Consider the following 26,648-nt stretch of genomic DNA (forward strand, 5'->3'; position numbering starts at 1 on the left):
CCTGTGCCAGACATTTTTAGAGAGAGTTAAAGTGATAGCAAAAGAGAAAAAAGTTTTCAGAACTTTTTAGAAAGACAGAAAAAAAAACTTTTTAAACTTTTAAGAACTTTTTGAAAGTTTAGAAGTACTTTTCAGCACTTAGAAAAGAGTGAAAAGAGGAAATGCAAAACTTTTTGGCTATGTGTATATACACTGACCTTGTTTTGTATATTTTTCTCTTATGAAAAGTACGATGACAAGAGTGGTAAGTAGTCTCAAAGCACTTATCCCACCGCTGCACAACCAATGTAGGAGGCTGGACTGGCTTGTAGTGAGTACCAAGGGGTACTTGCACCTTGCACCAGGCCCAGTTATCCCTTATTAGTGTATAGGGTGTCTAGCAGCTTAGGCTGATAGATAATGGTAGCTTAGCAGAGCAGCTTAGGCTGAACTAGGAGACGTGTGAAGCTACTACAGTACCACAAGTGTCACTTGCACAATACCATAAGAAAACACAATACACAGTTATACTAAAAATAAAGGTACTTTATTTTTATGACAATATGCCAAAGTATCTTAGAGTGTACCCTCAGTGAGATGATAGGAAATATACACAAGATATATATACACAATAGCAAAAATATGCAGTATAGTCTTAGAAAACAGTGCAAACAATGTATAGTTACAATAGGATGCAATGGGGAAACATAGGGATAGGGGCAACACAAACCATATACTCCAAAAGTGGAATGCGAACCACGAATGGACCCCAAACCTATGTGACCTTGTAGAGGGTCGCTGGGACTATTAGAAAATAGTGAGAGTTAGAAAAATAACCCTCCCCAAGACCCTGAAAAGTGAGTGCAAAGTGCACTAAAGTTCCCCTAAGGACAAAGAAGTCGTGTTAGAGGAATAATGCAGGAAAGACACAAACCAACAATGCAACAACTGTGGATTTCCAATCTAGGGTACCTGTGGAACAAGGGGACCAAGTCCAAAAGTCACAAGCAAGTCGGAGATGGGCAGATGCCCAGGAAATGCCAGCTGCGGGTGCAAAGAAGCTTCTACTGGACAGAAGAAGCTGAGGTTTCTGCAGGAACGAAAAGGGCTAGAGACTTCCCCTTTGGTGGACGGATCCCTCTCGCCGTGGAGAGTCGTGCAGAAGTGTTTTCCCGCTGAAAGAACGCCAACAAGCCTTGCTAGCTGCAAATCGTGCGGTTAGCGTTTTTGGACGCTGCTGTGGCCCTGGAGGGACCAGGAGGTCGCAAATTATACCAGGAGAGAGAGGGGACGTCGAGCAAGACAAGGAGCCCTCTCAGCAGCAGGTAGCACCCGGAGAAGTGCCAGAAACCGGCACTACGAGGATGCGTGAAACGGTGCTCACCCGAAGTCGCACAAAGGAGTCCCACGTCGCCAGAGACCAACTTAGAAAGTCGTCCAATGTAGGTTAGAGTGCCGTGGACCCAGGCTTGGCTGTGCACAAAGGATTTCCGCCGGAAGTGCACAGGGGCCGGAGTAGCTGCAAAAGTCGCGGTTCCCAGCAATGCAGCCCAGCGAGGTGAGGCAAGGACTTACCTCCACCAAACTTGGACTGAAGAGTCACTGGACTGTGGGGGTCACTTGGACAGAGTCGCTGGATTCGAGGGACCTACCTCGTCGTGCTGAGAGGAGACCCAAGGGACCGGTAATGCAGCTTTTTGGTGCCTGCGGTTGCAGGGGGAAGATTCCGTCGACCCACGGGAGATTTCTTCGGAGCTTCTGGTGCAGAGAGGAGGCAGACTACCCCCACAGCATGCACAAGCAGGAAAACAGTCGAGAAGGCGGCAGGATCAGCGTTACAAAGTTGCAGTAGTCGTCTTTGCTACTATGTTGCAGTTTTGCAGGCTTCCAGCGCGGTCAGCAGTCGATTCCTTGGCAGAAGGTGAAGAGAGAGATGCAGAGGAACTCGGATGAGCTCTTGCATTCGTTATCTAAAGTTTCCCCAGAGACAGAGACCCTAAATAGCCAGAAAAGAGGGTTTGGCTACTTAGGAGAGAGGATAGGCTACTAACACCTGAAGGAGCCTATCAGAAGGAGTCTCTGACGTCACCTGGTGGCACTGGCCACTCAGAGCAGTCCAGTGTGCCAGCAGCACCTCTGTTTCCAAGATGGCAGAGGTCTGGAGCACACTGGAGGAGCTCTGGACACCTCCCAGGGGAGGTGCAGGTCAGGGGAGTGGTCACTCCCCTTTCCTTTGTCCAGTTTCGCGCCAGAGCAGGGCTAAGGGGTCCCCTGAACCGGTGTAGACTGGCTTATGCAGAATTGGGCACATCTGTGCCCAACAAAGCATTTCCAGAGGCTGGGGGAGGCTACTCCTCCCCTGCCTTCACACCATTTTCCAAAGGGAGAGGGTGTAACACCCTCTCTCAGAGGAAGTTCTTTGTTCTGCCATCCTGGGCCAGGCCTGGCTGGACCCCAGGAGGGCAGATGCCTGTCTGAGGGGTTGGCAGCAGCAGCAGCTGCAGTGAAACCCCGGGAAGGGCAGTTTGGCAGTACCAGGGTCTGTGCTACAGACCACTGGGATCATGGGATTGTGCCAACTATGCCAGGATGGCATAGAGGGGGCAATTCCATGATCATAGACATGTTACATGGCCATATTCGGAGTTACGCGTGTAATGGTGTCCCCGCACTCACAAAGTTCAGGGAATTGGCTCTGAACAATGTGGGGGCACCTTGGCTAGTGCCAGGGTGCCCTCACACTAAGTAACTTTGCACCTAACCTTTACCAGGTAAAGGTTAGACATATAGGTGACTTATAAGTTACTTAAGTGCAGTGTAAAATGGCTATGAAATAACATGGACGTTATTTCACTCAGGGTGCAGTGGCAGGCCTGTGTAAGAATTGTCAGAGCTCCCTATGGGTGGCAAAAGAAATGCTGCAGCCCATAGGGATCTCCTGGAACCCCAATACCCTGGGTACCTCAGTACCATATACTAGGGAATTATAAGGGTGTTCCAGTAAGCCAATGTAAATTGGTAAAATTAGTCACTAGCCTGTTAGTGACAATTTGAAAGAAATGAGAGAGCATAACCACTGAGGTTCTGATTAGCAGAGCCTCAGTGAGACAGTTAGTCACTACACAGGTAACACATTCAGGCACACTTATGAGCACTGGGGCCCTGGTGAACAGGGTCCCAGTGACACATACAACTAAAACAACATATATACAGTGAAAAATGGGGGTAACATGCCAGGCAAGATGGTACTTTCCTACATGCAGTGTATTTAAAAGTGGGATATGTACTGGGGTGGTTTACATGTCCTGATAGTGAAATACTGCTCAATTTGTTTTTCATTATTGCAAGGACTATCTCTCTCTCATAGGGCAACATGGGGATTGCCTTAAGTGTAATTTCCCATTGAGAGCAGATAAAGTTGTGGGGTTTGGGGTCTCTTAACTCACAATTTAAAAATACAACTTTTGGTGAAGTTGTTTTTTGAATTGTAAGTTTGAAAATGCCACTTTTAGAAAGTGTGCCTTTTCTTGGTTAACAATTCTGTCTCTATGTCTGTCTTTGGAATACACGTCTGGGTCAGGATGACAGTTGGGCTGTTTGTGAATTAACTCTAAATGGGAGCTGAGGTTTGCCCTGCATTTTCTGATGGGTCTTTCTGAGCTACAGTGGTGGGAGGAGCTGACACTTGCACCTGAATAGGGCTATGCCTTCCCCCAGGTCTCCAATCCCCTGAAGTGTGCCAGGACAGGGAAAGACAGGGCCTTGTGTACTACAAAGACTTCTCTTTAAAGTTTGCCTACTTCAAAGACAGAAATTGACATAAGCACTGGACCTATGACACCCCAAAGTTAGAATCCTTCTGGACTGAGGACATTCTGCCAGGAAGAAGAGCTGGATTCTTTAGGTGGGACTGCCATTCTGCCTGCTGCTTTGCTGTGCTGGCCTGCTGCTTGCTGCTTCTGTCCTGGGAGTGAAAAGACTGGACTTTGCTTTCTACATCCTGCTTTCAAAGGTCCTCCAAGGGCTTGGACTAAGCTTGCCTCATGTTAAGAAATGTCAGGGACATCAAAGACGTCATCTGCCAGCACCTGGGCTCTCTTGCTGAGAGTCCTGACTTGCAAAGTGGTGCCAAATCCAGTTCCTGGGTCCTAGGGAGTGTGATCCCCACCAAACTCATTGACTCCAGAGCAACTTCAGAACTGGCACCACTATCTGTATCCACACCGCAGCCTTCACCGGAGCTGTGGTCCCTGCTGAGTGCACTGACCGTGACCTGCAACCCAGGCCTGATGACACCGCAGTGCCTCGAAGTCCCACCACAGCGTGAGTCCCAAGTGCCGTGCCACTGATGTCTGTAACATCCAAATCCGCTGCACCTATGGCCAGATGGTGTGCCTGCAACACAGCGTAGTCGATGCCGCGCATCTTGGCTCTTTGGATTCAACGACCCCGCTAGGTCATAAGGAACTGATGCCGCATAACTCCCCTGCAAACTGTGAGGAAGTGACACCTCACCTCCCCTGCCTAACAGTAAGGAACTGTCACTTCACCTCCTCTGTAGCAGTAAGGAACTGACGCTGCACCGGCTCCAGCGACGCTTCACCTCCCCAACTCCATGCAACCTATTTGTTTCCTCATCGTTTTCCAAGGTACTGTACCTGGGGTCCGTGCGCTCCGTGACTGGCCCACAGTCCTTCATGAGTGGCGCTGAACTGTTGGAAATGACTCCATCAAGATGCCATGATAGCCTCAGTTGGAGCTATTGTGTTTCTAAGCGTTTTATTGAAATTTATCTTTAAAAATGTGTATCTTTATTTGTGTATGTTGGATTTTTGTCATTCTGGCTCTGGTCTTGTTCTACTCAGATAAATATTGGCTATTTTTCTAAATTGGTGTGGAGTACTTTTGTGATGTTTTCGCTGGTGTTACTGTGTGGGTATACAAATACTTTACACATTGCCTCTGAGATAAGCCTGACTGCTCCTGCTAAGCTACCAAGGTGGTGAGCAGGGGTTAGCTTAGCTGTGTGGCTCCCTTAGCCTGACTAGAGTGAGGGCCCCTACTTGGACAGGGTGCAAACCACTGCCAACTAGAGACCCCATTTCTAACAGTTATAAGCCTACAATAATAGACAGGGCCAAAATAAAATAAGTATAGTATAGTTATATGACCCAATGGCCACACATATGTAAAATCAATTAAAACCTTGCACTCATCTGAAAACATGTTTGTTTACCTATAGATGCACAGCTGGCATGACCATGCATATCAATCCTAAGGAACCGCCCTTTTTGTCCAAGCACTACATATACTCCGCTAGGAAGTGCATGGACGACAAATACAAATATCCATGATTGCTCTACACAAGGTGTCTCCAACCAGTCGATCACGAGCTACCAGTAGCTCCCTGACCTCTTCACAGTAGCTCACAGCCTGGAGTAAATTTTTAAATAAGCACAGGGTCACATTTTTCCTTTTAAAGTTAAGGGAAGACTGTGTTTATTTTACATTAATATCACTAGGCTGCAGATAGCAGGGATTGATAAGGAGTAGTGCTGGAGTCAGATTTATGACCCAGATCCCAGAGGTGAAGAATTGAAGCACTAAGGTATTTAACTATTAAATAAAAGTCCTTGTCAACTCAGTATAGGAAGTCAGAACAAAATGATGTTTCTCAATGCTTTTAAATAGGAGAAAATGAAAAGTTACCTTATAATTAAGTTAACTTTTCATTTTAATTTTCTCAAATTATTTTTCAAAGTGTTGCATTTACAAACAGCAGGACCTTTGCTCCCAGTGGCCATTAGAACACTCCACAATAATTATAACAGGAAAATACAATAATTTTTCAAATGGGAGAAATTTAAAGTGCAGAAAAATGTTCCACAATATGAAAATGTTTACACTTTAAATTTCTCCTATTTAAAAACATGGTTGTATGTTTGGGTTATACATGTAAAGGTGCCACATATGATGAAAGGTATGCCCTGTGCCACAAGTACATATGACACCAGCTCTCAGTTACTCATACACATATATGCAATTCATATGCACACATGTTCATACATCCCCAAAGACCACACTCTCACTGACACATGTGGCAGCACTGTCATAGGGCCCATGGTCAAAGTATTTTGTTCAAACCATAGTATCTGGCTCTTTGAACATTAGGCTTAAAGTCAAGTAAGTTTGGTGTGGGGATGTCTAGTACTAATGCGTGAGTTGTTTAGCCTTCGATAGCTCACAATGACTTTCACTGATCAGAATTAGCTCTCGCTACAGAAAAGGTTGGAGACCCTCTCAGTACTGTGTTTATTGGTCTATTAATGTACATACTGCATGATGCTGCATGTTAATCCGTCTTAAATGTCAAAAACAGTATATATCCAGCTAGAACACACATGAACGAGAATCTGCATGATTGCACTTTACTGAAATCTCAGTACCTATTCTGTTTTCATTATGCCCATCTGATTTTAATAATACAGCACTCTCTGCTTAGACCATTTATCCTCAAGTTTTATATGACAATTCTACTAAAAATACAAAGTACTTCACTAACACAGCCATATATATTTTATCAGTCTCTAGGCAATCAGCACTAACTCAAATAATCTGCATTTAACATCACAAATTGCATGACACTTTCTGAGAACAAGACTACCAAAGTCTCTACTACAGGTGCTAACTAAACCACTTACGATGGGCTCCACAGAGCACCGTACCCCCCGTCTGCAAGGTGTTTCAACGCGTCTTCAGGGGTAGTAAGCACTATACAGGTCACAATAAAATACAGAAATTGTCTAGAAAGGAGCGTGGTGTGAGTTCCATCCCTGCCCAGACAATCTGGCTCATGGGGAGTCTGTAGTATAAGCCATGCTCCTGCAGGTCAGTTTTTCTTAAGTGTAATGCCACTGTGGCTAAACATGTACACAACATGGCACCCACTGACCCCGAAGCTGCCCCTCCTACCAGAAGAGAGGAACAGATGAACTTTGGTCGGATGCATTAAATATCCACGATGCCCCTAGAAAGTTGACCCTCCTCCCTTCACTAGTCTCCTATGCTCTTCCACCTCTGGCTTCTGTGGTTGATGAGTGAGAAAACCTGATCAATGTCATGTCATCTTCTGCTATCATGTACCTTTTGGCATAGGAGGGGCGGTGCTCTTCATGGGCTTAGGGAATTCAGGTTTGTGGTTTGTTTGCAACATCCTGGTCCAATAGACTCATCCTCCTCTTGACAAGCAGAGATGCCTATTGACAATGGATTGGATAATTAGCGGCGGAGGACCAAAATAAATGATCCACTGGTTGGGGCGACCAGTGCTCATGTGATGGGTGATTATTCTTGCGTCTGTAAGTCTTTTAAAAGTTGTCACGCTAACGCCTTTCGGGCAACCCTTAAATGTTTAGTATGTTATCAAAGCAAAACAAGTCTGTTTGCATTAATTCAACATTGGTCTTCATTAGGGGCTTCTTTTATTTGTACCAGGATTCTGTGTAGATCCTCTGCTCACTGTCAGCTGCTGGGACTACTCTTCTGTAGGTATCAGAGGGGTAAGGAGGACCCCACTGCCCCATTTAGCTGACGGCCTGTGCTTTTAAGCGAAATATGGGCTTGTGAGGGCTACCTCACCACATTCAGTACGAAGGGCTTCATCACTTTACGTGTTGCACTAGCAGGCGTAGGAGTGTGAGGCAAAGGGAGGATGTTCTACCTGAAAACCTTTGGGTGTCAAAGGAAAGGGGAAAAATAGAACACACAACACATGTGCCGCGACCTCGTCATAAATGTGGATGGGAGGAGGCTAGGGGTCGAATCACGAAACATTTTAGACTGTGCTTAGTACTTGCTCCAAACACCCTTCAACAGCATTATATGAGTGCAGAATTCTGGGAATAGTAACTGAGATGTTATTGTTTTATGTTTAGTTCTTTACTTTAAATGTGTCAACAAAGTCCGCTTTATTTCTGGCAAAAAGCAAAGCATTCCCTCGAGATTTTGTGACAATCTACAATTTCCCACTGTCTAAGTTGGTAAAATAGCACTGTTCTAGGTATTCAACCAAAGTATTTTGTTTAAACCATAGTATCTGGCTCTTTGAACATTAGGCTTGTAGTCAAGTAAGTTTGGTGTGGGGGTGTCTAGTAATAATGCGCAACACTGGTCAGCCCAAAACGGTGGCCAAGAGGCCTCACTTTATGCACTTTATGTGATACAGTCCTCGGGTACGGTGCGCTTTCAAGGTTGTTTGGGCGAAGGCTCAACATGCAGCGGGTGAAGATAGATGGTAGAATGCACCTGCACCCACGATTTCACTCTGCGAGGAGGTGTAAATGTAGTAGGCAGTAAAAGGGACTCGTCTCCTGGCAGCATGTAATGCACACTATGCTATTAAAATTAAACAGAGGTACATTTACAGAGGGACCATGTAGCACAGGCGTAGATGAAACACGCTGAACATATGCTGCACCTAGTCTAGTTGCATGCCAGCAACCACCATGTGCCCTAGCAAGGTTTCCCACCACCTGAGATTTGCTCTAATCTTGATTTACTCACTAGTGTCTGATGTTACCCAGTAATTTTCTGGTTCTCTAGTTGTGTTTGCCTGAGTACAAAACTGAAATCCATGGAAATGGCCTAGACTCTGCAGTAAGCATTATTTTAAAAAAAGTCAGGTATTTTAGCTGCTGGGAATTATGGCCTGCAGGCTCCTTCCTCTATACCATACCCCCGACTTCAATGGTCTAGTGAGTAAGATGTTATTCAAGTGTCAGAGAGCCGAGCCGAGCTTTAGTCCTGTCCTCTCCAGTTAGCCAAATTATGTGATTTTATCAAGTCACTTTCTCTCACTGTCCCTCTTTGCCTATTAGCGTGATCTTTGGAAAAACACTTCCCCTTTATCTGCATCCTACTGAGAAGCATACAGATTGCTAGCAGTAAGGGCATTATAGAAGGTGGTTGGATAAGTAAAATGTTGGTCATGAAATAAAAGATTTCAGGCCCTGTCCTGGTTTACTGACGATGAAACTGTGTGATTCTGGGTCAAACACCAGATTTTTGTTTCTTGTAGCCCTCATCTGCACTTAGAAGGTTTACAAGTAATAAGCACTACATACAAACACAAACGAATAGGGTCCCCAATATTCTGGATATTTCCCTCAGGTAGACACACACACACACACACGCCTGCCCCGCTCCAACCCCACCCCGGGTACCCCTGTGAGTAACTGTCGCCCACGGAACAAGGAGAACTGCGGTTTTCTCAGCTTTCCATCCAGTGCTTAATTTGTAAATAAAAACGTGCTGGTGCCCAAAGCCCTCCTCTTAAACTCGCCGCTGCTGCAATTATATGTGGGAACATGGAATACTGAGGCGGCGGCGTAATCCTGAAGCCACCTCGGGCCTCTTTAATTAATTTAAAGACACTCCCTGCCCCCTCAGCTCACTCTAGCAGCTTTCTGCTTTCTCCCTTTGTGACGCTTTTTTCATTTATCCTTTCCTCCGTTTTTCCCATATGTGTCTTTTGCTCGCAGCAAATGCTTGAGGCAGAAGAATAAGCCCCGGCCCTCAAAAATAAGTGCAGGTGCTCAGCACCGGAAACAACATGCACAAATTAAGCACTGTTTCCCTCTTTGATTAAATGATGTGATCTTCCTCAAATCACTAACGTCTTACTTCTCTGTTCCCTTTTCTATCAGAAATGTACATAAATATGTAGCCCTGGCTTCCAAGAAACCTTTTTGGAAGCCAAGGCTATATAAAAGAAAGGGAAGTAGCCAAGTGTGGCATCATCGTGCTGGCCATGCAGTATATGCAACCTCTGGGCTACCGTGCCACCATCGCTGACTTCCTCTTGGTAGCAGTACATCATTGTGTATCTAGGAAATTGTGTTGCACTTATGCAGAAGAAATGTAAGGTCTGTACAAACATACATATTTATCCAGGTATTGGGCATTGGATGTGGCTGGTACACAGGCTTTGATATATTATCATTTATCTCACAATGCCTCTCGTCGTCAAGAACTTTATTTCACTCCGTACCTCGGGACTGCTGCGACTTTCACAATATTTTTGAGCTAGTGTGCAATACCAAGAATAATATTCTGAAAATGCACTATATCTCTGTAATTAGGGAAAGGTGGTAATGTTTTGTAGCTTTTAGGAGAGAACATGAACTGCTTCAACAGAAGCGAGAATCGAGTTCAAACCGGCTTTCTGAATTGATCTATATTATGTGACCCTGGGCACAGCTCCTGATGTACTAGCCTGAAGTTTCATTACCACGTTCAGTATTGAACACCACCAAAAAAAGCATGAACCAACCCAAAGTGTTAGCATGTATACATAATCCATGTATAAAGATAACACACAGACAGATGTATACAGATAAATGTGGTAACAAACATGGATGTTTGCAGACCAAGAATCATGAAAGCAGCCAGGCATAAAGACACCCAATTGTACAGACTAGCAAACATACAAGCAAGATGCATGCACACTTATGCCACCAGCCATCTTGGTCTGGATTTTCGTTAATAGAAAATAAATTGCAAGATTGCTGGCCACGTGTGAACATGCACCCTAACGCATGCACTTGCATACAAATAACAATGGGAAAAACGTATTGACAAGACCTATTGAATTTGCCAGTCCTTCACTGCCTGTGAATTTAAAATGCAAACGTACCACCCAAAAAAGTACATACAAACATAAAGGAATAGCTATAATGTTTAAATACTTCAGCTGGGAGATTCAAGCCAGCCACTGTCGTACCAGTCAAAATAAACTCTACATGAAATGCCTCGTAGCTCATAAAATATTCATTATCGGAAAAAGAGTTTAAAGGAAAGGATCCTGAAAACTGTTAGGCCACAGAAACCAGATGGAGCCATCCTGGCAGCGGTAACCTTCACTGCTATGCCCAGGGCAGCGACATATTGAGCAAGCACGCGCCACGGATTTGTGTCCTCAAAATGCCAGACGCACACAAGCAAATTAAGTTTAATTCCTTCCCCGGTAGCCTTTTTAAAGCGAGTTAATCATTTTTTTCTCTAAATGCTCCGGTACAAGTGAATTAAAATATCTACAGGGACAGTCAACTTTCATTTCTTAACCCCTTCACTGCAGGCGCATTACATAATGGCAGTCTGTCAGCAAGCATGCCTATAAAATGCTGCAAAATGTCACGCCATCAGTAATATAGGCAAACCTGTAAACCTTTAATGTGTGGAAAATGATATAAAACGGAGTTACCTACCTATAAAGAGAAGAATGTTCTAGAACAACGTTCACATTTATATAAAAAGAGTTACGCACTCTGGCTAATGTACAATGGTCAATTCTGGGGCTCGGAGAGTCCCACTCAGCTGAACCCTGAGGAATTTGCATAACGCACATGTGTAATAATCTTATCAGCTCACTCAATCTTTCTTTCATTTCTAGGAAAGCCGGAGGCCCGAAGGGATCACCCGCCTTCCGTGAACAATGCGGGGAATTTGTCGAGCAGTAACGATTTCGAGCGGCTGCAAAGATCAAGGGGCAATCGGCTGGCTGCAGGAATGCAAGTGGAAAAGGGCTGAGCCTGGAAATGTGCTCAGTTGAGCACCGGGGGCTGGAGACAGGTGGAAAGTTACTGTACTGCCCCCCTCGTCCTTAAAATGGAGCACGGTGACCCGTAGGCGGCAGGGCACAGAGAGAGTCTTGAGTCCCATCAAGAAGGAACCTGGGGTCTTCCTAAACCTGGTGGTCGAGGTTTTGTTGCTCGACCCCCTCTGACGTTGAGACCTTGGAGTCCAAACAGGGATGAAGTGAAGCTGTTGTGAAAGCAGTCATCTGGATTTTGTTGGACAGGGGGCTCTCAGGTTGAGTGCAAAGTCTTCAAGTCTGAAGAAAGTGGAAGGTAAGACCTTCATAACAGTGATCGCTGAAGTGGTGTTGCATGGCCAACTCTCAACGTTGAGTGCGCGTTCTTCATGTGCAAAAGAGGAGGAAAGTGACACCTTCGTTGGTCCCGGGAGCACTGCAAGAGTGGGTGCAAGTTCTTCAAATACATTTTGGTGCGTAGTTGAGACAGCAATTTTACTATTTTTGTGGTCTTTTTTACACCTTTAGCATTGATGGGCTCTCATCTTGCTGTGATATTGAGAAACCTGTGTGCAGGAACCTTGGAGCCAAGGGGACTGCCGCGTCTAGCGATATGATACTACATAGAATATTCCAAGAGAAGAGGTGTTGTGAGCATGATGGCATCATTGCGGTGTGAAAAAGTGAGATACGGCCAGGCACAGAGACCTTGAGAAGGTCGCGCAGTGTTATCATCATATTGTATTCTCAGAAACGTGTGCCAACACCGGCCGCACCTCCTCCAGCATTGTTGAGGCATTAAACATTGACATCTGCTAGGATTACTCAGGCATCTGCAGTGACGTTGCCCAAGGACACTAGTGGGATGGTCACAGAGCCTTCAGCAATCATTGAATTGCTCCTGCCACCTATAAATGTATGTCATGGTGTATGCAACGCACCTCAGAAAAGAAGGTAGAGGAAAGGTGGAGGGTGGGCATACAGCAAAGCCTACACTCACTGTTAAGCATCCTGCGATACAACACTTCCATGAGAACTGCTTTCTAAAATTTGTACTTTTAGTGACTTCCTGCTCTAGGTTTTTCGGTGTTTTGAGGACAGTACCAGATTTTGTTCTTTTTTTATACACTCTTTTTATTAAATAGAGTGATCTTTGTATGTGTTTACAGGAAATATTGTCATTTTCCAATTTTCTTACTGAAAAGAGGATTTTTTTGAAAGTAGAAATACATTTCATGAAAACTATATACTTATTTTCTATTCCCTAGAGTTTTTGTTTGCTGGTTTTCTTGTCTTTGGTGCACAAGTAGCTGCAGGTACAATGGCAGGGAACTGTGACTGCATTGCCAGCATGTATGGCTATGACCTAGGATGTAGGTTCATTGACTTCAAGCCTCTAGGCTTTGGTGCCAGTGGGCTGGTCCTCTCTGCCATTGACAGCCTCACATGCCGGAAAGTGGCTATCAAGAAGCTCACCATCAATGACGCTCGCAGTATGAAACACGCCCTGCGCGAGATTAAGATCATCCGCAGGTTGAACCACGACAACATTGTGAAACTGCATGAGGTGCTGGGCCCAAAAGGAACAGAGATCCAGGGGGACTTCTTCAAGATGAGCATGGTCTACATAGTGCAGGAATTCATGGAGACTGACCTAGCGCGTCTGCTGGAACACGGTGCACTCACTGAGGAACACGCCAAGCTCTTTATGTATCAGTTGCTTCGAGGACTAAAGTACATTCACTCAGCCAACGTGCTTCACCGAGACCTGAAGCCTGCCAACATCTTCATAAGTACAGAAGACCTTGTGCTGAAGATCGGTGACTTTGGACTGGCGCGCATAGTGGATCAACACTATTCCCATAAGGTATGTGAGTGGGCATGAGCAATTTACTTGTTAATGTCATTGATTTTACTGGAGTTTCCTGTTTCCCTGGCATTGTTGAGTTTGTGTTCAGGTTATGTCACTCAGTTTGCATTGATCCAGGAGGGCACCATGTTCTTATTCATGCCAACATTTTATGGCTTTTTTCCAACATTTGCAATCCTTTTCAAATTCGTGGTTTTATGTTTGACTTCCACAGCATTCTGATGGATACAGAATTGTCATCACAGGTTGATGCACTGATTCTCTTCCCTTCTATTCACAAACTTTTCCAACTCTCTTTCAAAATCATAACTCATTGAAGTCAGCTGGCCAAGCCATTTTTATTAAATGGTATTTAATTCACACAGAATATGCCTGAGCGAACAGCAGGAAGATATTTTTATTGTAGCAGAAACATCTCAAGCTTAAGATGCTGCATACATAAAAGTGTGGAATATGTGTCAAGATGAGACTGGGTTACTGAAACTAACATGCCACTGGGAGAGTAGACTGCTCCATTAGATTTTACATATATGCAGCATTGGTGGGGGCATGCTTCTTTCTAGGGTGGGTTGGGAAGTAAGGCAGGGTATTCCTGAGGAAAGAAAGAAGTAGAAGGGCTGTATCACTGCAATGCATGTGAATGAGTAGCGTGTTTACCTAACCTCTGAAGTAGGCGGTCTCTGGTACCATTCTGTAGTGCAGTCTGCATCACAGGCGCGGAAGATGCTCTCACAGTGTAGAGATGTCCTAAAAGTACCACTAGACTTTTCAGTTAAAAGATTATATGTTTTTTTGTGTTTGTCATAATAAAGCTACTTCGTGGCTGAAAAAAGACATTACCAACAAAAAAGCGGAGGTACTCAAAGTAATATGTGCTCAAGAGTTTAATAACTTCCAGACAGTCCTTTATGCCTTTCTGTTCTGTCCTCTGACTTAGTCTTCATTTCAGTACCTGCTGTGTGTGACTTACAGCTGCAAATGGAGGTCTGTATTCTGTCGCACTGAGCAGAGATTATTGCTTCTTTGTCAGGGGGCTTATGTGCTTAGATGAAAATATGGAGGTGGTAAATAATGAAGTGACTAGGGCAGAGGTGATCCAATGTAAAACGCCAATAAACAGCCAAAGCTCTCAGCAGTACCAGAATGTAACAGGAAAATAGTTGAAAAATGAAAGAATCCAGCCATAAAGAAGTATGGAAACGCCCACATTTTGGGTATCTTGCTAACAGTGTGATCTACCTATTATAAGGTGTAGTGATACTTTTTATTGTTCGCTTTGTTTAGTATCCCTTTCAGAAAAGTTGTTCATACATTTTGTTTGCACAGCCAGAGGCAGGCATTACATCAAACCTTGCAGAGCTGGAACATAAAATGCATTAACTAGTTCTGGCTAGTATTGTACTGTAGTGGGCTTTATTGGTATTTGTATATTCTTTCCTACCCCTTACGAGCATTTTTTAGCAATTTAATAGTGCCTCGTACACCTGTTAAGTTATGAAGCGCTTTCATTTGCATTATGTTGCTTGGTGCCCTTTGGAAAGCATGGTTGAAGTGGTGTTGGCTGGAGATTGGCAGATACAGGACATGCTGGGTGAAGTGGGTGAAGTTTGAAAACACCACATAAAAGCATGGTGCAGCTGACATTTTTGTGCATAAGCAGGAGGTAATGCATAAAGTGAGCGAATAGACAAGTTGCATAGGCAGGTGTATACCATTTTATCATGCGTAGAACTCCCTATTGATATGCAACAGAGGGATTCACCTGGGAGTCCACCACCCAGGCCTGGTAGACTTTTAACCCACTGGGGGTCGAGTTATACAACAAGGAGAACCAAATGCAGTCTTTCTAGGAGTGCTGGCCCTGTACCTACTAAAGGCACTGTTAAACCTCCATGGACCATTATGAAGAGTATGCTCAGGAGCAGTAGTGTCCCTTAACCTCGAGAAGCATCGGGAAGCCACTAAGGGAGTACTATAAAAAGTCCACCAAGGAGCGAAAGAGCCCCAGCTCAGCAGTAAGCCAATAAGGCATAGGTATGCCACCATAGGAGTACTCTATGGAGTCTACCTAGAAGTGGAAGATGCCAACTCCAATGAGGGCACAAATAAAACCACCAAGGGAGTACTAATTGGGGTCCATCAAGGAGCGACAGAGGTAAAACCCGTTATAGCACTGGTAAGCCACCAAGGAGTACTGCACAAAGTTCACCCAGGAGTGACAGTGGCACAACCCACTAGAGGCACTGCTAAGCCACTGAGGGAGTACTATTTATTATGCTTTTATTGCTTTTCCAAAGAACAGCAAAAGTAGCTGCATTCTCAAGCATACAGGGAAGCAGTGAGAGAAACACTACATCCAAATAGCATATTCAGTCACAATCACGCGTAGGGAGTAGTGATACCAAGAATACACGAATAAACCAGGAACTTATGAATCAGTCAAAAGTATCGTCAGGTGCTGCTGAGTCTTGTGGCAACAGGTAAGTACAAAGGGGAGCTCAGATATCCTTAGGCCCCCGCGAGGGGGACTGAAGGGATTCACAAAGTTCACTACTGTTGTCACAATAAATCATATGTTTCAGCCAACCATCCGTGGTTGGTGTTCTACTGCTGCCCCATAAAATGGTGATCTGTCATTTAGCTAATGGCAGTGCTATTGCCGCAAACCTTCTGTGGCCCGGTTGAGCAGCTTAACATAGCCCAAGAGTACCAACGACATCCCCCCATCTCAAGACCTGTGCGACTCCCTGGCCACCTTCTTCCACCGCAAGATCACCGACATCCACAACAGCGTCAACCCCGACACCCCCGCACCCACCATCGAGTCCACCACCCCTGCGACTACCACCCGCACCAGTCACCTGACCGTCTGGTCCAGCGTCAGCGACGAAGACACCATCAAAACCATGAACTCCATCCACTCCGGATCCCCATCGGACCCCTGCCCTCACCACGTCTTCAACAAAGCCAGCGCAGCCATCGCTCCCCACCTCCGGAAAACAATCAACTTTTCCTTCGAGACAGCAACCTTCCCAGAAAGCTGGAAGCACGCTGAGATCAACGCCCTTTTGAAGAAGCCCAAGGCGGACCCCAAGGACCTCAAGAACTTCCGGCCCATCTCCCTGCTCCCTTTCCCGGCAAAAGTGACCGAGAAGATTGTCAACAAACAGCTGACCCGCTACCTCGAAGTCAACAACATCCTGGACCCTTCCCAATCCGGTTTTCGCAGCAACCACAGCACCGAGACCGCCCTCATCGCCGCCACTGATGACATCCAGACCCTGATGGACAAAGGAGAAACAGCCGCCCTCATCCTCCTGGACCCATCAGCAGCCTTTGACACGGTCTGCCACCACACCCTATCAGCACGCCTCCATGACGCTGGTATCCAAGAGAAGGCCCTGGCCTGGACCACATCCTTCCTCTCCGGCAGAACCCAGAGCGTCCGCCTCCCACCCTTCCGCTCCAAAACCACTGAGATCATCTGCGGCGTCCCACAGGGATCCTCCCTCAGCCCGACACTGTTCAATATCTACATGGCCCCCCTCGCCCACGTCGCACGACAACACAACCTCAACATCATCTCCTACGCCGACGACACCCAGCTGATCATATCCCTCACCGAAGATCCCCACACCGCCAAAGCTAACCTCCACCGAGGAATGAAGGCCGTAGCCGACTGGATGAAGGACAGCAGACTGAAGCTGAACTCAGACAAGACGGAGGTCCTCATTCTCGGACCCACCCCATCAGCCTGGGACGACTCTTGGTGGCCCACGTCACTAGGCACAGCCCCGGAACCCACGGACCACGCACGCATCCTGGGGGTCATCCTCGACTCCACTCTCTCCATGATCAGGCAAGTCAACGCCGTCTCCGCGTCCTGCTTCAACACCCTCCGTATGCTCCGCAGGATCTTCAAATGGATCCCCCTCGACACGAGAAAAACCTTTACCCAGGCCCTCATCACCAACAGACTCGACTACGGGAACGCCCTCTATTCAGGAATTACAAACAAGCTCCTGAGACGACTCCAACGCATCCAGAACGCCTCGGCCCGACTCATCCTCGATGTCCCCCGCCGCAGCCACATCACACTCCACCTGAGAGGCCTGCACTGGCTCCCCGTCAACAAAAGGATCACCTTCAAGCTCCTGATCCACGCACACAAAGCACTGCACAACACCGGACCCACCTACCTCAAAAACCGACTCAGCTTCCACACCCCCACCGAAGCCTCCGCTCAGCCAACCTCGCCCTCGCCACAGTCCCCCGCATCCGAAAAACCACTGGCGGCGGCAGATCCTTCTCCTACCTCACCGCCAAGACCTGGAACACTCTCCCCACCATCCTACGACAGACCCAGTACCTGCTGGCCTTCAGAAGACTCCTCAAGACCTGGCTCTCCGACCAGTAGCACCCCCCCCCCCCCAGTGCCTTGAGACCCTCGCGGGTATGTAGCGCGCTTTACAAATGCAGTGATTGATTGATTGATTGAGGAGGGGGACAGGGTCAACAGAATGCTACACAATAACAAAGATCAGTACGAATAAAGCCTGCCAGCATGCCTGGTTGATGGTGCTGTTCCACGTTATGTGTGCAGAATCAGCATGGTCAGCAGTCCATCTGGGACATTTGTGTGAGCGCAAGGGGTCAACTTTGGCAAGACGAGGGAGTGCTATTTAGTGTTCACCCAGGAGTGACAATGGCACAATCCGATAGCGGCACTGGTAAGCCATCAAGAAGGACTGTAAGAAATGTGTTTATTAGTTGAGAGGTGTGGGGGTCCCACACATATAATGAACACAGTCCTTGTTAGGACGAACCACAAAAGTCACTAAAAAAACTTGATTTGGTGCTTGACCACCTGGTAGCTTAGCACAAAGACAGTCAGAGTTAGTGGCAATATGTAAAGTATATATGCAGCACTTAGACAGTAATAAAGTGAAAACACAACACAATAAAAATATCAAACAAATTTAGAAAAATAGAGGTTAGTTTAATAAATAAAATGATGCCAAAACGCTAAAAATCAAGTTAGTAGAACTGGAGGTATTAGTATTTAAAGTTTTAGGGAAAAATAGTGCTAAAAGGAATGAAGTGCCAACTGCGGGCATCTGGTCAAGCTGGACAGGGACATAGTACTGACTTTAAGGCAAACTATGATAGAGCGCGTGCTGGATACAGGACCAAGTTCATCCCGCTGGGGGTTTTACCTTCTGTCTTTGGTGCGGGGTCTTTGTGGCATTGCTTTGTGAAGCTATGCGTCATCTGGTGAAGCTTTCAGCTGTACGGGTGCGGCTCTGCGGGGCTTTTGTCTTTGCATCAGATCCAGTAGACCTTCAGGAAATTGTGACATGGCTCTGCAAATCTTTGTGTCACTTCATATCGAGTCCGGTTAAGTGTTCTGTCAGGATCAGATTGAAATGGCTCTACAGGCTTTGCATCGCTTCTCTTCAGATCAGATGAAGCCTTCGGTGTGGAGCAGTGTGGCTCTCCAGGGCTTTGCATCACTTTGTGTCATATCCAGTGAAGCCTTCTCCTAAGCAGGTAGGAATACATTGTGACTGCCTTCAAGGGTCTAGGACCTGGATGACAGCACTTGGGGGTCAGGAGTCACTTCCACAGAGGCCAGCACAGGGGACCAGATAGGTCCTGTAGGTCTGGTCAGCTGGAGAGTAGGAGAGACCTCTGGAAGCTTGTTGTGTCCCCGTATCTAAAACCGATCAGCCAACTGACCCTTGGAGTAACTTCTGGGATTCTGGGTTCAAGATAAGCAGGTCCAGTCTTCCTTTTTCAAAAGCTTCACCCCATGTGAAAAAAGACACTGCTCTCTATGTAACCCTTCAACTGTGGATTTCATGCACTCCATAGGAGTGGGAGTTGCCAGTGAATTGTCTATAGACACAATAAGTTGGTGGTCCTGTGGGTTGAATGTTGACAACATTTCTGAAGAGAATAAGATGTGTGGGGAGTTCATGGAGAATTACAAGGGGGATAATAAAGGAGGTTTTGCCCATTATACGCTTTAGCCTGCAAAAACAGGAGAAAAGACTGCAGAAGTACTCAGTTGAACCCTCTGCCATTTACCTGTGCCCTTGGCTGTATGTCTGGGAGGAGAATTTAAGTAGGTCATGCTGTATCTAGAATGGTCTGAAAGAATTAAAGGGGTAGTGACCAATGGGAAAGCCCAATCTGTGCACATTTCTCACTAATTTAGGATTAGGAATCAAATCTTGCACTAAAGGCACGCTCACTGTACGTGTAGTCTGGATCCCAATTGGTGATGACCAGGTCTCTGGTGTTGGTGGAGGATTCTGTTGCGTAGGAAGTCTTCTGTCATGCACACCCTGCATTATAGATGACAGACATAGAAGAGGTAAATCCCGTTGTAAGTGGGTTGGAAGTGTCTAGAAAGGGAGTAATGGTCTTGAACTGATGCTAGCTGCAAATAGGAAAGCACATGCCATGAATCTGTGGTGAGAGACAGAAGGGACAAATGGGGGCAAGAAACAGGAACCAAACACCTGAACAAAAGTAAAATCTGCATAGGAGATCCAGGAGCAAAATACCGCATAAAGCTGCTCAAAAGCACTGATTCCTCTGTAGTGTGCAACCCTATGAGTGACATTAGGACAGCCTACTGGAGGCACTGGCTAGACACAAAACGAGAACTTTAAGGAGTATCCAGGAGTGCAGAGGTCCAAGCCACTGGAGGCAATGACAAGCCACCAAGAAAGTACTATATGAAGTCATACGGTAGTGAAAGAGGCCCAAGCCACTGGAGGGAGGTGTAAGCTACCAAGTGAGCATTATACGTAATTTACCTAGAAGTAGCAGAGGTCCAGCCCACTAGAGTCACTGGTAAGCCACCAAGGAGTATCACATAAAGTCCATCCAGGAGCAACAGAAGCCCAACCCATTTCGGGGCATCGGTAGGCCACCAAGGAAGTACTATTTAGGGTCCATCGAGGAGCGATAGAGGTCCAACCATCTCTCCAGATTCTTGGCCAGTGAATAATTGGTTAAACCATTTATTTGCTGGCAATCACATAGTATGGTAGTTCATGACTTATGAGTAAATCCCATGCTCAAGGTGCACACTTTGTGAAGAAAGTATCTCAGGCCTGTGAGGAAGTCTTCTGCTGCTGAGGAATGTTTTGTGGCTGCACTGTCTTGTAAGTGACCCAATACATGACAACAGTGAGGACAAAGGTTTTGGAACAACTTCATATTTTGGGCTTTCTTACCACCCCATACAATGAGTCACCCTTGCAGACAGAAAAAGTGAAGAGTAGAGAATTGTGGTGTACCATGAATGTCCTTTTCTGGGAAGTTACACGTCAAAATCAAGCTCCCCCTTAATGTAACACAATGACACGCAAGAACGTGGCAAGGGGATTCTTGAGCTCTGATGTCAGAGATGTGACTGATTTTCTTTCATTTGTCAAAGCCTAAGTCAATCCCGGAGCTGCGATATGATTACATTAAAAGGTCTGTATCTGTGAACGTTGAGCATTACGAACACTGGTGCCTGGACTTGCTTTGCATTCCCATCTAAGGATGAATGATTTTTCAGTTCATGGACAATATGTATTCATTTACTTGCTAAAGATATTTTTTTTGTGCTGATCTAGCCACACGGGCAGTGGTATGCTTCACAAGTGCTCCGAAGAGGTCTGGGCCTTCACAGAACACTAGATGGAAACTGGAGCCTGCATATTTAATCTATAGACAAATTAATGATGCCCTGTGTATGTTTTCTTGTTTACCATAAATATGAGCTCAAGGGATATCGTGAATGAGGTTAGAAATTACTTGGCAGAGCATTTTCTTCGTATCAGATGTCAAGCGGTGCAAGCCACTTTTAGTCCAGATGAATCAAAGGGTATTACCCATTCTGTGTCTGTGGGAAAATGTTTCAGAACAAACGGCCTAGTTCTTACCACAGGAGTATTTTTCTGAAACCCAGCTGGTGCTAATGGGTACCAAATTTGCTGCTTTGCACTATAGTGTGTATTGTTTTGCCGGAGTCTGGACAATTTCTGCCTTAATATGTAGTCTTAATTAAAAAAAAAAACAGGGTAGCAAAGTCAGTTACTATGACTATGATCACTTGTTATTGCAACGTGACTTTTGAGGCTCCAGACTGATATAACATGGTATAATGCTATTTGTATATATACATGTATGTGGCATTTGTAGAGTAGAAACTGAACTCAAAAACAGCAGAGAGCTGTGAAGGGTCTAAGGCAGGAATATAGTCAGAGAGTGAATCTAGGAAGGTTGTGCTGGATTCTGAGAGATGAGGTGGACTGCTCACTGAGACATGATGTAGTATTCTTGATATTGTATTGTATTGTAATAGTATTTATATAGCGCTTACTACCCCTGACGAGGCGTCAAATCGCTTTTCAGCGAGTAGCACGCTACTCCGGAACCCAACAAGAATAAAATACACACACACACATTTAAACCTGTTTAACTAAGTATATTTACCTATGGTTCTAAGTATGTATTGTATGTACATATATGTGTGCATATGTGTGTGCTTTCATGTGTGTATGTATGTGTGTGTGTGTGTGTATATATACATATATTTTACAATGATAGACTAAAATTGCTCACTAAAAATGGTTTTCAGTGGTATGGTATGTGTTACTTGCAGTAAACATGTACACCCCATCTGAATCTCCAGTAACACCTTCTTTTACAGCAATTAATTGGTGGGCTGCTATTCTAAACTCTTAGGCTCACAGTAGGCGTGAGATTCGTGTAATTTGTTTTTGCGTAATTATGTGAAATTCTGCAAAAATCCCGCCCAATTCCGCTACTTCAGAACCATTCCTTAGCTCTTTATTTTAGCTCAATATGCATCCGGACGTAGGGACGCATTTTGTGCTGAAACTGCAGCGAGCAAAAGGCGCTGGTCTTCTGATCATTCACATTGTTCCTCTGCTCCTGTGCAAAAACTTTGCAGCGATTGCAGTGTAAATAAGCCAGGTGACATAATTACAACTACTTAGCACTCTAGCTCTGGGTCCCAGGGTGTAAAATATTGCACCAACAGTGGCCTGAATGGCTACTTCATTAATTACAGTTGACAGCTTTGGCATGTTTGGAGATAAATTCACTACATCTACTAAAAAAGAAAAAGTTCGACTTCCCCTCAAATGTAGACAAATGTCCTATTTGCTTATGATTGGAGACTGGCAAAAATGACTTGTTCAAAGCAAGAAAGATCCATCTATATCAAAACCAACCTCTAATTCTGTTACTGCGCCAATTATATGCAAATTCTTAAAACCAACATTTTACCTTGGTGTTTAACTATCAAAACTCTAAGTTGAAGAAGCCTGAGTTTGTACATGTACATTTGTTGAAACCAAAATGTATTTTGGAATCCAGGAGATTAGTTTACCGCTATGAACTCAGACATGAACTGGCCCTACACCTGCTGAGTTTAACAAACATGAATGAAGTCGGCCATATTTCATCCCCCTAGAAATAACATAAAATAACATACAATTCAAAAACCTATTTTAGCCGGTTATAAGCTCAGCTCATTAATGTATACCACATCTAACAGCTGTAGCTTGTCACTCTAGATTGTTTGGAGAATCATCAGATTTTGTCACCATAAATCCCACTTAAGGGGTGAGAAGGGGGGCATTCCAAAGCGTGCTTAACCTTGGAAGTTGAGAACTCCTACAAACAATTCTGTTTGTCTGGAATCTCAAATTATTCTTGTTCCCCATTTAACAATGGAAATAGTGGCTGCTCACCCATGTGGGCATCTTGGCTCTGCCTTCCTGGTTTCTGCCCTTTTTTATTTTACAGTAGTGAATAATAGCTTATTATTTACTACTTGTAAAATTAAATAAATCACTCTCGCTGCACCCTGTAGCAGTAAATCTTCCTGATGGCTGGTGCAGGCATGCAAACTGCCTGAACCATTCATCAGACTTATTGTCAAATGTCGGCAAAGTCTCTGCTCTGCCTTCAAGGATCTATCACACCTCCTGGCCTCCCCATTAGTAATGCTGTGTAGCATCACTGGTATGGGTAGCAATGAACACTTTAGAAATAAGCCCCCAGTGCCGGAGGCTACCCGTCAATCATTTTGTCACCTTATCCTCTCCCATCTCATCACAGGGTGAAATGGGATCAAGAGCTTCTCTGACACCCCATCCCCCCCTTGCAATGAGTAGATGTGAGGAAATGGAGTGTGTTATATGGTGTGGTTTCACGACCTCACCCTGTAACACACTTGCCAACACCTTTAGGATCAGTAAAATTAATTTGTCAAACCTTCAGCTCGACCCTGGGTAGCTGTTGTTCTGAGCAGCAAGGCTTACACAAAGGAACAAGTGTAAAGCATTTAAACATGACCAAAACAATTAAAGAAGAAATTGACAACACACCAAGGAAATCCGATACCAATTTTTTAAAATACTTTGTATATTTAGGTATTTTAGACACCACAAAAAAAGATTGACCGGAGGGTTTTGGAAATATAGAATTTACAAATTATAGTAAATCATGCATTTCACTCAAGCACTGGCAAATTCAATGAATTTGATCCTTAGAAACTTTTTGAGGAAAAAGTTGGGCAAGTTGTAATGCGGTCAGTTAGAGCTACTTGGGGCAACCAAGTCTGGTAGGGAACCAGTCAGGTGGACCAGCAAGGCCCTCAGAAACAGTTGTCTCCTCAGAAGAATTAGTCTTCCATTGGTTTCCATATAGAAGTTAGTGGTCCTTTGCTGATGGTACAGGATACTTGTAGATGCTCAAGGATGCTGTGGAAGCAACACAGTCATCAGATTTCTACCTGCAGGGACTCCTTGATCCATGAAGGTGATGAGTGTTCGACATCCCAAGAGGTCCTCTTCGGTCTGACCGAAGTACAGTCACCACTACACTACCAGTTGTCCGGTGTCACAGTCCTAGCCAAATCCTTCTCAGGGGCTGCAGGCTGCTTTCTGGGCCAAGCAAGCTGCACTCCGATGGCTCTTCCAGGTCTATATCAACACAAAAAAAGTCTAGCAGACTCCGGTGCAACTTCTAAGTATTAGGTCCTAGTCCCTGGTGTTGTATGATGGTGAGGAGTGATGATCCGGGGATCAGAGTTACTAAGTCACCCTTAGCAGTCACCCTTAGCATGCTTCTTCAGATGTTGTGATACTGTGCTTTGAACAGAAGGTCCTTTGGCTGACCCCTAGAGTCTCTTGGCTTTGGCTGAGCTCTGGAGATGACTTCTCCCCAAGCAGGATACAGAAGGCACAGTCCCTCTCTTTGCTATCCACAGGTGCAGCAGGTGCAGTCCATGTTGCCGCAGCCTCTCTTTGCTGGGAACGTGGTGCAGCAGGGCAGTCCTTCTTTCGTTCTTCTTCCAGTCCAGTTGAGATCTGAGTTTAGGGTGTCAGGAGTGCACCTTTTATGCCCATAAAAAGCCCTCATGTAGGATGCAGTCAGTAACTAATTGACTGCCAGTTTCCCTCTCACCTGATGACCACGTCCTACAGAGTGTGGCATCTGGCTATCCCAAGATTAACCATTTTGTCCCCTTCCAACACGGTGAGACTCTTCACTCCGCATCCAGTTTCCTAGCTCATCCCATAAGGGTGGCTATCAGAGGGCTACACTTCCCTGGAAAACTGGTTTGACTACTGGTTTCCCTCTCTTGTTCCCAGTGCCAGTCTGTCTGCCTAAAAAATGGATTAGCTCCTCTCCCAAATGTTTCTCATTCGCTTTTCAAAGACAGCTTCTCCTTTGAAGCTCTCCTTTTGCGCCAACACCCGTTTGGCTTCCTGCAGGAAGGTGATAACACCTCTTTCCAGTGCAGGGCCCTTTTGTATCCTTTCATGGGAGTCGTCAGCATGTCTCCCCAGGAGGGCAGACAGCTGTGTCAGAGGCAGCTGCCCATGTGCATCTAATAAGGGCACAGGGGATTAAAAGCAACAAGATCACAACTTTGTAAAAGTTGCACATCACAACTTGCTACATTAATTTCGACTTGATAATCGAGTTGGGCTTAATGTAATGAGTTGTTTGCTAGCTGGAGTATTCATTTGGTCACACCGTTCCAAAGCTAGTGCAGCTGAGGGGTCAGCGGGTAACTCTTTAATCGCCATTTGGGTGACCAAGACTTTCCACAGAAAAAAAAAACAGTTTCATGTTTTTACTGTCAAAAACATGTAAAATACTGCTGGCACACTAAAGGTTCATTGTAGCATATGGGATACATGTGGCAAAATTCTGGCATTATCTTATTGGAGGTAATTCTTGGTATAAGATGTAAACATGTCAAAATGCTGGAGCTGGCATGCCGGACATTATTCAGGGCACACTAGAAGTAATTATTGGTACATGGGACACCCTGGCAAAATGGAGATATTTCATGTCATTAGGGAGGACAACCATGGCATATTTTAGGGGAATGCAACTATGACAAAATGCTAGCCTTGACATAATAGATGTTTTAACATGTGGGTCACTCATGAATACAATCAAAGTCACAATTCTGGTGCTGACTGTTGGGGTACCAATGACAACATTTTGGCTCTGACATACTGGAGATATGTTTTGACTAGTGAGTCACCTATGGTCTATGGATGCAGTCAGTGGTAACATTCTGGCACTGACATTTGTAATTGTAGGCAAAAGGGGGCATCCATGGCATATGGGGGACAACCATAACAAAATGATTCTCCAATCATAATAGAGGTAATGATGGACACACAGAGGGCACCCACTGCACATTTTGAAGCAAAAACAGGTTAGCTCCTGCAGAGTGGCTAATTTTGTAACTCATGCATGTATTGGATGTATCGGAAGGTGCTTTAAAGTGGTTACTCTTCAGTATTTATAAGTTCAAATGAAGCACTTCGTATTTCCAATTATGGGGTCATTCAAGGATCAGATCTCTCTCTGTCTCTCTGCCTCTATCCCAGATATACTTATATATATATATATATATATATATATATATATATATATATATATATATATATATATGATTAACTTTTATTATTAGAAAAGAAAACACGTGCAACCTTAGTTACCTTGATGACATTCACAAGTTTTTAGTACTTGATGGTGGTTATGAGAATTCAAACAAGCTGAAGGACCATTTTGCTTAGCAATATAGCCTTGGATCGATTCCATCCGGCTGCCTCTAAACTCTAATAAAACTGAGATAATGTTGTA

The 26,648-nt window shown here is 45.0% G+C and overlaps 1 protein-coding gene across 3 annotated transcripts in view; it reads left to right on the forward strand.

Annotated features, from left to right (window-relative positions):
* The window catches only part of MAPK4 (mitogen-activated protein kinase 4), a 405,231-nt gene that overhangs the window by 104,970 nt on the left and 273,613 nt on the right, over nt 1-26,648 (forward strand). For 2 of the 3 annotated variants that reach the window (XM_069219254.1, XM_069219249.1), the window contains one exon: nt 11,429-13,436. The exons of the other annotated variant lie outside the window; for it this stretch is intronic. In XM_069219254.1, the coding sequence (XP_069075355.1) occupies nt 12,891-13,436 (546 nt within the window). In that variant the 5' untranslated portion in view covers nt 11,429-12,890. The remainder of the gene's footprint in view (nt 1-11,428; nt 13,437-26,648) is intronic. 3 annotated transcript variants of the gene reach the window in all.

The sequence above is a fragment of the Pleurodeles waltl genome, chromosome 1_1, assembly GCF_031143425.1.
Source record: "Pleurodeles waltl isolate 20211129_DDA chromosome 1_1, aPleWal1.hap1.20221129, whole genome shotgun sequence".
NCBI lineage: Eukaryota > Metazoa > Chordata > Amphibia > Caudata > Salamandridae > Pleurodeles > Pleurodeles waltl.